The 12,281-nt window shown below is 53.0% G+C and overlaps 2 protein-coding genes across 2 annotated transcripts; both read left to right on the top strand.

Annotated features, from left to right (window-relative positions):
* Positions 1–2,493: 2,493 nt before the first annotated feature.
* On the top strand, positions 2,494–8,546 carry mak1-0 (Peroxide stress-activated histidine kinase mak1; the record flags this gene model as incomplete). Its single annotated transcript, XM_037318393.1, has 2 exons — positions 2,494–8,274; positions 8,328–8,546. 2 exons carry the CDS (start codon positions 2,494–2,496, stop codon positions 8,544–8,546), a joined length of 6,000 nt encoding a protein of 1,999 aa, XP_037183471.1.
* A 1,611-nt stretch (positions 8,547–10,157) lies between these two features.
* CGCA056_v003135 (uncharacterized protein) lies at positions 10,158–11,747 on the top strand (the record flags this gene model as incomplete). The annotated part of the gene is made up of 3 exons (XM_037318392.1): positions 10,158–10,513; positions 10,568–10,933; positions 10,997–11,747. The coding sequence occupies 3 exons, from the start codon at positions 10,158–10,160 to the stop codon at positions 11,745–11,747; spliced, it is 1,473 nt and encodes a 490-aa protein (XP_037183474.1).
* Between the last annotated feature and the right edge of the window lie 534 nt (positions 11,748–12,281).

Raw genomic sequence — 12,281 nt, 5'->3', positions numbered from 1 at the left:
CCAGCGCCTCTCAGATTTGACAGTGAATTCCACAGCGAATTGCGACTTTGCAACTGATTTCCATTGAACTGCAGTGCAGCGTGGGAGGGCCCGTTGGTGGGTGCCGTGTGGGCGTCGGACTTTAGACACTCTCGGGGCGGGCTACGCAGTACCTGAGGTGTAGTGTAGGTAGTTTGTTGATGTAATGCGCTCCACATTTAACCAGGGCATGCACCTTATCCGTATGTGATGTACACCTCATGTGCGATGCTACTACCCATAGGCACGCAGTACGCAGTACATGCGCAGCGCGGCTAAGGTACAAGTACATGAAGCGACAGCCTGTCCAGTATTGTACAACGGCCGTCAAAGGACATCTCTTGGGCTTGGAGGCGCAACAAGCTGCCCAGAGAACCGAATAAGTGTCAGATTGAGATGAGACAGAGGGAGAAAGCCATTTGATCCGTATTGTGAGCGTGAGAACGATTGGATTGGGCCACTTGAGCCAGACTGGTTAGCGAGATATGTCTAGGGTGGAAGCTGCAGTTGATTGGGATGGCATCTCTGGAGAAACGAGACCATGGTGACCCAAATGCCACTAGGCAACATTCATACGGTATCTGTACACTTGCACGGTTAGCCCTCCAAAGCTAGGGTTCCCGTGACACCAGCAACGCCTGAACCTTACGGAGCGCAACAGTACGGAAAGTAGATGTTAGCAGTGTCTGGTTGGAAATGGAGCACCCGACACCATACGTCGCGGATGACCCTTACCGTACCGGTACTTGCCCTCAGCGGTACGGCCCAGTGCGACTGGCCAGGAAGGTAGGCGAAAGTGCTGGTGGCCAGGGCTATTTCGTGTACCAAGCCGGTCGTCTTCCAAGGAAGCACCCGTTGGCGGTGTTTGTTTTTTCTTCTGAGGTTGGATGCCCGCTGGCTGATTGCGCCGGACAGAGCAGGTTCCGATGTCATCAGCATATACGAGGCCATTGCCAAGTAGTGAGGAAGAAGAATAACACGCAGAGAAAGAGGCGTCAGAGTGAGTCCATGTGGCGGCAGGACTTCCACAGTTGTGTGAGGATGGAGGAGGATACGCAGAGTAAAGTAGCCTTACCAAAAGATGGATGTTGAGCGGGCAGTACTTTCTGTGCTGAAAAGGGGACCTAGGAATTCAGGTAACCTACCTTAGGTACCTAGGTGCCTAAGGTAAGGTAAGGTAGAGATAGGTAGTAAAGTAGGTAGGGAGACTGGGCGGTAGACAGACAGCAAAGAGAGAGAGAGGGAGAGAGGGAGAGAGAGAGAGCCCGGGCGGGAGAGCAGCCCGGCGTACCTAGGTAGGTGTGGAAGGTAGGTAAGGTACCTGAAGCCTGGAGGGCATGTTCCATCCAATGTCCTGGTCTTCTTCACCTCAGCTCCCACCTCCCAACTACGTCATCAAGCAGGACTATTCTCATTGAACGGGGCTGCCCACCCTTTCCTTTCTTGTTCCTCCGTTTCTTGCCTTTGCCTTTGCCTCTGTCCAGTTTCTCTGTCTCTTTCTCTGCCTTCCTACATTTTTGCCTTTGCCAGCCCGTTGCATGCCCGTCTGTCCGTCCTGTCTGCTACCTCACTGCATCGTTGTCCGCGCCGCTACTGCGTGTTCTCTCGCTTCGCTTCGTTTTTTTTTTTCCTGCTCCACGCCCCGATCCTCCTCCTCCTCCTCCTCCTCCTCCTCCTCCCCTTCCGACGACCCCAGTCCACCGTCACCGTCAGGCCCGATGCAAGACTGAGGAGCAACCTCAAACCCCCAGTCCCGGTCCCAATCCCAGTCCCGGTCCTGGTCTTTCCTAGTTCCAGTCCCATACTCGCTGTTCAGCCTATTCCACTTCAGTCCAAACGCACATCTCATCCATACCTTACCTCGCCCACCTCACCATACCACCAAAACTAAGAGGTACCGATCCAATTCTCAACCAGACTAAACCACCACTACCACCACCACCACCACCACCACACCACCGCCGCACAACACAACACAACACGACACCGCATCGCACGCTCGCCCTCGGATTTCCTCCTCCACCGCTTGACGAGAGCACCTTTTCTCCTCGTCTCAAGCCCGCCGACCGACTTTTCTACTTTGCCCCTCTTCCGCTATATCGCCTCCCCGCCCGAGCCCCTCGCGGACCTACTCGCCATCCGATTCTGCTTGAACCCCTGACGCTTGGTTCAACGGCGCCGCTTCTGACCTCCAGGCCGGATCGGCTTGTTTGCGAAGCGACACGACCACTCGAAGTTTGCAAATCCTCGCGTTATTGTTCTGTATATGGGGCGCCCTTCTTATGAGGAATGCCAAGCACGAGCCTTCCAGTAGACAAGAAAGAGCCGTCTTCCGCGCGTCGACTTAGCCTCCCGCGACGAACCACCCCCGAAGCAAAAAAGTCGCCGACCAAAGAACCCGCTCAGAGCCTCCCGAGTCCCCGTCATGGACTGACCCTGAACTCCCCTTCATCTGGTGGAAATGCGCGCGTCGCAATGTCGAACGTGTCCAAGGAGCAGTCTTCTCAGTCGCCGGCTGACCGCCCCAAGGCGCAACTCGACTCTCAGTCCGCCACCTTTGCGACTTCTGGCGCACTTGGACGAGATATCAATGCGAAGCGTACACCGGGCGTACCTCATGTCGCCGATGACGTCGCAGGTGGGACAGGCGCCAAGGAAGAAAAAAGCAAAAATGAAGAGGCCGCGGGCTCCAACAACGACACGCCGCCTGCACTGTCCGAGTCCCAGATACAATTGAACCGGTACCGCGAGCGATTGGCACGCGATCTGGAGCGTCGCGAGATGGCGACAAGGGGTCTCATGGCGACGCCTCCCGAAAAGGTTCGCGTCTCTCCAATCCCCGAGGAGAGCAACAATACGCTCCAGACCAATCCCGTAGTCCTGGCGACAACATCATCCAGCCTGACAACATCATCCAGCCTGACAACAACCTCGACCGAGTCGGGAAACACTATTCGCGGCGGCATCACTCCGGGTTTCGTTGCAGGTACTCCTTCTTACCCGTTTCCACGTATGTCGACGCCTGGGTATGCCATAAGTCCGATGAGCAGACCATTCGGCAACATGTCACCAACTGCTGCGGCTTTCATGTCGCAAACCATGTCATTCGAGGGTTTCGGAGCTGCTCAAGACAAGGTCCTCTCCGGCTCGTCGACGCCCGCATCAGCGCTGACTTTCCTCCCTGCCGGAGCTACTGGCCAGTTGGATGGCGATTTCCCCAGCCCCAATTTGTATGACTTGTCACTAATGCTAAGTGCCGAACCTGGACTGGATGCGTGGTGGAACACAGTCGTCCAGATCATGAGGGATGTGTACAAAGCCGAAAGAGTCACACTTGCCGTGCCAGCTGATACCACTGACATCGAAAACGTGCCGTGGGGTCAGAAGGCGACCTATAATGAACACCAAGAAGACGACCTTAGTCTTGGTTACATGGCCAGAGGCAGCAGTCTCATTCCCAGCAGTGCGGGTGACATTGTCATCGAAGAACAAGCAGCGCCTGAAGACCCTTCGCGACCAAAGCTTGTTCCGCGACCGAGTCTACAGACTCGCCACTCCTTCACCGCTTACGAGGATAACAGAGAGAGAAAAGGTGGCAGCGAGAGACTTTTGCCCTCCCGTCGTCCAGCGCAGCTTGGCAGGAGCAAGAGTTACTTTCCGCCGGCACAAGCCCCTGAAGAAGTCGGTTCTGAGCCGTCAGGGCCGCCACTCAACACGTCGGCACTCGCTGAACACGATGCTGAGGATCAAGACGTGCCTAGCTGGGAAGTACCTCTTGGTGCAAATCCAGATGTTCAAGGCAGGGTCCTCCCTGTCCTTCAAGCTTTAGACTACGAAGCCGATCCTCTCATCGACCACAGTGGCGTCATGCGCGTTCTTGAACGCGGTAAGGTGATTGCACTCACAAGAAGCTACCCATACCTGCAAAATTTACCAGATGAACCGGCTGCCAAGGCCAATCCAGCGACGAAAGCGACATCGACAGATGCAGCCAGAAAAAAGCTGAAGAAGATGAGGGCGGACTCTAGCTCGAAGTTGTCGACTATTTTAGGAGGCGGAAATCCTCCGCGGAGTCTGGGTCGCAGCCATGGACTAGAAAAACCTCAGCCTTCAAGCATGATTTCGCGACTGGAGGATGATAAACCACGGCCGCCGACCCCAAAGTACGAAGAGTTTGAGCAAGCTCCCCCGTCGCCATGGTCTCAGTCTCCTGCGCCATCGCCCGCGGTCCGCGCCGATCCCACTGAGAACCCCTTTTTCACTGATGCGATGGTGGATGAAGATTCCTTCAACCCGGGGTCCGCGCCTGCAGACTACGCTGGAATGCGACCGCCCGAGGCGATCGGAGTGGACAACTCATGGACTGTTCTTCACATCCCCCTGACGCATCTCCTTCTTTCCAAACCTGTTCATCCATTTAAACTCGACACAACCATCCTCGAGCAAAAGACGCACAGCCGCAATAAGAACGAGATACATGATCAGTCCGGGGAACATGACGCGTCTGCTAGCTCCTGGCAACGAAAGGACAAGCCTGCACCAATTGCCATTCTTTCGATACTCAGCCCCATCATCCCATATCCCTCGAACCTTCGCCACTCTCTCGAGTATCTGGCCCCGCACCTAGCGACTTCATTCTCTCTTTGTCGTCATTATTCGAATCTGGAGACGGAGCTTGCTGGACTCAACCGCCGGAGGCCTCACACTGCAGGTTTCGGTGCCATTGCAGCTGATGGACGCCCGTTGGCGGACCCTGCCAGTATCGGCAACCTTAGTTTTCTCCCCTCCGAGGACCCGACTGCCCATCGCTCCCTGGCGGGCAGTATCACAAGCCCAAGTGACTACTCCGGTGTCTCCAAGAGCGCAACTGGCTCGCCGATGGGCACACCAGGCTGGGACCCTAGCTCGCTCCATATGCTTGTGGATAAGCGCGGGCCTTCGACCAGCCCTGCCTACTCTGGAGGCGACAGCTACTTCAACACCAACAAAAAGGCATCATCCGCCCGAGCAGAAACATCCTCAGCAAGTTCCCAGAAGACGCGACGCAGTTCCAAGGAGGGCTCGCCAGTCGATCACAGGCAAGCTCGTCTGTCGGTTGGACTTCATGCCGTCGCGCAGGAACCCCCCTCCACACCCGGGGCAGGTCAAGACATCATCGAGAAGGCTACCGAAAGCCGGGTTTCCACGCCGGGTGGTGTCAAACGCGTACTCTCCAGCGAGTTGAAGAATTACTTGGATGAAATCGCGGTACTCGAACCCCGACTGAAATCTGTCGAGCAGAAGCCTTTGGAACAGAACCAGCACACTCTCCTACACTCATACGGTGCCGACTTCGCCACGAGCTTCCAGTCACTACCGCCTAGTTCGAGTGTTGTGAGCAAGCCTGTGCCCCACACGGCACCGTACAGAGCTGGTTCAGTCACTGTTGGCTCAGTCGATATGCCGCCACCCTCCGATCGATTGAAAGGTCTCATTCTTGATTCCCTTCCAGCGCACGTTTTCGTGTCACTGCCCCAAACTGGCGAGATTGTATGGGTCAATAGTCGCTACCTGACGTATCGAGGACAAACAGTGACCGACCTCGCTGCTGATCCTTGGGGCAGCATTCACCCTGGTGATAGGGACGAGTACTTGAAGGCTTGGGGCCACTCTTTACGTACAGGGGAGCAATTTTCGAGAACAGTTCGCATAAGGCGCTTCGACGGCGCTTATCGATGGTTTTACGCCCGAGCTGTAGCTTCCCGTGACAAGCGCGGAGTCATGATGCAATTTCTCGGATCTTACATGGATATTCATGACCAACATATTGCCGAACTCAAAGCCGCGCGTCAAGAAGAGATTGAGGCATCGGAGGCGAAGCATAGACTTTTGGCAAACCTCATCCCCCAAATCATCTTCACAGCTACCGAAGATGAAGGCATCACGTTCGCCAACGAGCAGTGGCTCTCATATACAGGCCAAAGCTTTGAAGATTCACTTGGTCTCGGCTTCATGGACTTCGTCCATCCTGATGATTTAGCGAAGTGCCAAATACCCACAGATCGGCCGCCCACACCCTTTCCAGCCAAATTCGATCGTAAGAGCCAACAGGAAGCTGCATCTTTCGAGGCTGCTTTCACGAGCTTGACTGCGCCATCGAAGGGTCAAAATCTGATGGAGACTAATATCAGAGGAATACACCAAGCGCTTTCTCGAAACAACAGTTCGAGCAGTAGTTCGGTTTACGAGATGCCTACCGCAGATCTCACGGAGCTGGCAAGGAAAGGAATCATCAAGGTGACTACCGACAGCAACGGCAGACTGTCGTATACGACCGAGGTCCGATTACGATCTCGGAACGGAGAATACAGGTGGCATCTGATTCGATGCGTCGAGATTGACAACATTGATTTCGGCAACGGAGCGAGCTCATACTTTGGCTCCGCTACGGACATCAACGATCACAAGCTCCTGGAAGCCAAACTCAAAGAAGCCATGGAATCAAAGAGTAGATTCTTGAGCAACATGTCGCACGAGATTCGCACCCCATTGATCGGAATCTCGGGCATGGTCAGCTTTTTGCAGGATACGACCTTGAATGAGGAGCAGCGTGACTACACCAACACCATTCAAACGAGCGCCAACAGCCTCCTCATGATCATCAATGACATTTTGGATCTATCCAAGGTCGACGCCGGCATGATGAAGCTCAAATACGAATGGTTCCACACGCGCTCTTTGATTGAAGATGTCAACGAGCTGGTGTCCACCATGGCGATTGCCAAGAGACTTGAGCTCAACTACATTGTCGAAGAGGACGTTCCTGCTTGGGTCAAGGGCGACAAAGTGCGCATCCGTCAGGTCCTTCTCAACGTCATTGGAAATGCCATTAAGTTCACTGCCGAAGGTGAGGTGTTCAGCCGATGTAGAATCTTCACCAACACAAAGTCGGCACCCGCCAACGACGAGATCATGCTGGAGTTTGCAGTTATCGACACCGGACGAGGTTTCACAAAAGAGGAAGCGGACTTGATCTTCAAGCCCTTCAGCCAAATCGATGGAAGCAGCACCAGACAGCATGGAGGAAGTGGTCTTGGCTTGGTTATTTCCCGACAGCTGGTGGAGCTCCACGGTGGCAAGATGGAGGGCACTGCAGTTCCCGGCAAAGGCTCGACTTTCACATTCACCGCCAAGTTTGCACTCCCAACCTCAGTCGACCACCCCGATGGTCCGATCAGCCCCGAAGCGTTCAAGCCTGTCGTTCAAGCTCCTGAGGAGGTCACCGTTCTTCGCCCCGCTGTAAAAGCTTCGCCAGCAGCAAAAGCCATATCGGGCGCAAGCCCGAGCACTGATGCTGAGTTCGTTTCGCCAGCTCTGGCGTCTAGTGGAAGCTCTGATCCTTCGATACGCTCTAGTATTTCCCAAGTGACGGAGCGCACATCTGTGTCTTCGGTTAACGTCGGTCTCGTACACTTCAGTGAAGCCGCCAGGGCGAGCGGTCAAGACCTGTCAGAGATGAAGCTTGAGCTTCCTCCCAGCGAATCATCATCGGGTACGACACCGACCCCTGAGACATCTAAGCCCGTCAAACTGGAAGACTTCAGGCCTCCCATGTACTCGATCCTCATCATCTGCCCGCAAACTCATAGCCGCGAGGCCACGGCGCAACACATTGAGACGACCCTTCCCAAGGACGTGCCTCATCAAATCACAGCTCTTGATTCAGTTGACAAAGCTCAAAGCCTTCTGGGAGGAGATGAATCTGTTAACTTCACGCACATCGTTCTCAACCTACCCTCGCCCGAAGAGATCATCGGGTTGATGGAAAGAATTACAAAGTCTACGACCATTAGCAACACGACAATCCTGATCTTGTCCGATTCGGTTCAGCGGCAGGCGGTAATGAAACTGGCAACTGACACAAAGTATGAGCAGCTGGTGTCTGAGAACCTGGTCACCTTTATCTACAAGCCAGTCAAGCCGTCCAGATTTGCTGTCATCTTCGATCCGGACAAGGTTCGCGATCTTAGCATCGATCGAAACAGGTCTACAGCACAACGCATGGTGGAAACTCAGAAGGCCAGTTACCAGGAAATCGAGAAACGTATGGGCAACAAGGGGTATAAGGTGCTGCTGGTAGAAGACAACCCTGTCAACCAAAAGGTCCTGAAGAAATACCTCAAGAAGGTCGGCGTGGAAGTCGAGGTTGTTGCAGACGGAGCCGAGTGCACCGAGACCGTCTTTTCTCGCTCCCATAGCTACTTTTCTCTGATACTGGTAAGTTATCCTACCTGCCGACAAGCCGACGTGACCACTAACCGATCAACTAGTGCGACTTGCACATGCCGCGCAAAGACGGCTACCAAGCTTGCCGGGAGATACGGCAGTGGGAAAAGGAACGGGGATTCAAGACGCTGCCCATCATTGCGCTTTCGGCCAATGTCATGTCCGATGTTCAGGACAAGTGCGTGGCAGCTGGCTTCAGTGACTATGTTACGAAGCCGGTGGACTTCATCGATCTCAGCAGAGCTATGTCCAAGTTCTTCTGAGTAAATACAAGAAATAGGACAAACGGCGAGGACAGAGTCATTTCGTAGGCTACAACTTGTAACCTGCGGTGAAAAGTACAAGCAACGACATTCTACACTTCAAATCAAAAGGAATCACATTGGCAGGGCATGCGTCATACGGATGGGTTGGGCGTTTCACGGGATACGAATGAATTGGGTTAGCATGAATAATCAGGTCCTTTCTGCGCACCAAGTACTATTGCTTCGAGGCGGATACCATGATAGAGAAGCGCCCTTAGAAAAGAGGGCTTCGATTCGGCGGGAGTGGACGGGATGGTTTCGGACTATACATTAGTTTCACTTCTCATGGGCCATTGGGCAGCTAGCCTAGATCATTCATGACGAATGTATATGGTTTTCTTCACAACTGTGTCGTCGCCAAGGTAATGACGTGGATTTGACTTTGAGGTCGAGCACCCACTTTCTCCTTGGAGAGCTGAACTTGAAAGTGACAACTATAGTACGAGGAACATTGAAGTCACGACAACATGGATGCGCCTTCTGCCGCGGTTCTCGTACAGTATTGCCCTTCCTAAAAGAACTTTTAGTGCCTTGAGAAGATGCCAAATAACTTCGTCCCTGTGAGTTCACCAAAGCCCTATACGCTCCTCTCCAAAACGCTTTGAGAGAGGCAGGCGTACCTGTTCCCATTCGTCGGGTTGACCTCTTAAAGAAAGACCCGAGCGTCTGACGCGATTTCCTCAAGAAACTTCCCTACTCTCATCTTCGCTTGACCTTCGCTTGCCTATCTACCTACCATCGAATCGTTCTCTCTGCCTAACTGGCTAGACCGACGTCTGCTCCAGAACCTCCTACACCAGAACAGCTCTTGCCTTGACCTCGAATCTTCGAACGAAATCTTCGTTGTCGACTTTCTTGCTAGGAATTTGATTTACAGCAGCTCACCTGAACAATGAACGACGGCTACAAAACGTCGGCGATCCCCTCTTCCCACAACAATAGTATCTCTTGCAACGAAATCAACATCCCCACGCTACCTTCCACCTCGGAAACGGTTGGTCGATTCTTTCTACTTTCCAAGTAAGGAAGTCTCAGTCTTTTAACTTTTTCAGATATCTTTATCATTTCCAGCCAAGTCTTTCATCGCTATTTCACGGTTATAAGGTCAGCCTGGGCGCCTGCGGCATGGCAGGTCCTTGGGTCCGAGGACGCAAGAGGCCTGCATCCGAACGTCCTGACATACCAAGAAAGCGACCTCAAAACAAGGATCCGGATGAATCATCGAGAGCAGACATTTCGGTGCGAACAGAGGACCGGCAAACGACGCTATTAGGTTCTGGCCAGGAAGTGGCCATTACCATGGAAATCTCCAACTCCGACACAGGTACTTTTGTGAACCACAAAGCTTTGCCAGAAAAGGTCTGATGAATCTGAGGCACACTAGATCGGTTTTCTCCGCCCGGAAGACGACAAATCTTCCCTACCTTGTCCTCCCACCGTAAGGCACCGCACCCTCACTTGGGCATCTTGCCTTTCTTCCACCTAATTGTACATTCAGGCATACTCTCGCTCTCCAGGAACCCATCAAGTGTCGAGTTCACTAGTGAGGCAGGCAATGAATTATCAAAGATGTCGAACTTCGTCCCTAGTGCAAGCGTTCGGGAGAAGCTTCTTCTGGGAATCAAAATCGGCTCGCAACGAAGGGCAAAATTCGAAGCACTCCACCGCGAGGACAAGAATGACTATAAAAATGAGTCTCCCAACGATGTCATCGCGATCGATAATATCCGGTCGACCGATTGGACTCTCGAAATTCCTTACGACCTTCACCAAGAGGCTGTTGGTGCTAGTGCCACACAGCAAGTCGTGTCGATGGGGCTCGAAAACCAGCCCACCGTATATGATGACAGGGGGAAACTGGGTCCCGACAAAAGAGAGATGCGCGTCAAATGGCTTCGTCACCATCAGGCAAGACTTCCATTCGTGTAAGTCAAGGAGCGTTTTCTCAGCGTTGGAAGTCTCTACTAATATTAACTAAGTCAAGGAAGTGTGCGCCGACTGAAGGCGGCGCTCGGCGCATTCAACGAGACTCCTTACAGAATACAGGGAATGACGAGTCTCCGACGAGCCGGTCAAGTCATGAACGTTGAATGGAGACAAGGCCCACGAGGCCGGCAAATGAGCATGAACTTCAGTGCCTTTCAGGAAAGATCCAAAGAGACCAACGGATATCGAAGGCGTACCATACACTCAATCCATTTTCAGAAGGAGGACAACGCTCAACACAAAGACTTCGGTCCACCACTGGATGCTGGAAACGCCCAACAACACCAGGAGAATCTTAGTACGGAGATGTACTTTGGACATGAAGAGAACCATCCGATGGCCATGCATGATTTTGAAATGTAAGTCCACCCACCTGTAACACCGCTCCTCTCATGTTGAATTAATACTGAGTATTATCAAAGAACCGACGCCATTGGCAAGAACCGCAGATGGCTTTGCATCGAAATCTCTAGGCCACTGGTGCAAAGCGACGGTCCGGTTCCCCTCGACCTCGATCCGATGCCACTTTCCACCATCAAAATCGCGGTACCAGTCGACAAGGTGACTGTGATGCCCAATCCTTGGCAACATCAGATGACCCGCGACATAGCTCCAGATCAAGCGGCGGTTCCCCGACTCGGAGACTTCTCGAACTCCACTTGCGGCTCATATAATGTGCCAGGGGAATCAGCAAGATTGAGATTGAAGCTGAGTAAAGACGGCATCCCCATTTTCGTGACCCAGTCGAAAGTAGACCAAATTCCGGGCCATCAGATAGTGGAAGACTTTTTAATGACAGATAAAGTGCCCGGCCTCCCTTGGAAGGAAACAGACCGAAGAGCCAAAGCCGAAACCAAGGTTAAGCGGAAAGGGGAGTTTTGGGAGCGCGTTGGTCAAGCCGCACAAGAGAACAGGCTGCAGTGGATATCTCTCCAGCAAGCGATGGCCAGAGACAGCTGCTTGGTGGACATCATTTTCAAAGACGAATGGATTGATATTCCTGCAAGAATTGCGGCCCGAGACCTTTCACGAGATCCCTCTTTCGCCCAGGTCCCGGCACAAATTCCTCGGCATATACGGGCGAGGCCGAGTGTTCAGCCCACTGGGAGATATCCGAGTCCTGCGAGCTACCGTCCAGGAAGTTCTGGGCTTAGGAACGAAGTTACGATGTAGACTTGGGCATCACTAGGTATCATGAGAACGACGGGACTTTATTGGTGAGGAGAGCTGAAAAGGGCGGCGTCCGTGATAATCAGTATTATCTGCAGCCCTCTTGCATTCTGACAGGAGGAAACCGAGAAAATTAGCATCATTCACGGCGTTTTTTCGATAAGTATTATTGAATAATATTTCGGGGCATTCGTCTGCTCCTGAACCGTGCAGTGATTGGTGTGAAGCAAGGTGTTGGAAGAAGTGTACTTTGGTACCTGAGGCTAAAGAAAGTGGGTTGCATCGGTGTGGTGCGTCAGAAGCCAGGTGCGGGAAGCTCGGTGAACACCACCGGGAATAGGTTCCGCCGTGCTCCAGCTTCATCCCGCCAAAAAACAAACCCGCCCAGCGAACTTTTTAGAAGCCCGGTGCCTTGAGGAGCAGCAACAATACCCCCGCCATCTCCACGATTTCCCTTGCAACGGTGAAGTCCTTCGCCGAAACAACTATCAAAGACAATCCGGATTTCCATTAGATTTTTCTGAATTTGTCGTCGCC

This window comes from Colletotrichum aenigma (genome assembly GCF_013390185.1).
Source record: "Colletotrichum aenigma strain Cg56 chromosome Unknown KSG_Cg56_contig02, whole genome shotgun sequence".
Lineage (NCBI taxonomy): Eukaryota > Fungi > Ascomycota > Sordariomycetes > Glomerellales > Glomerellaceae > Colletotrichum > Colletotrichum aenigma.
This window is presented reverse-complemented; position numbering and strand designations above follow the sequence as displayed.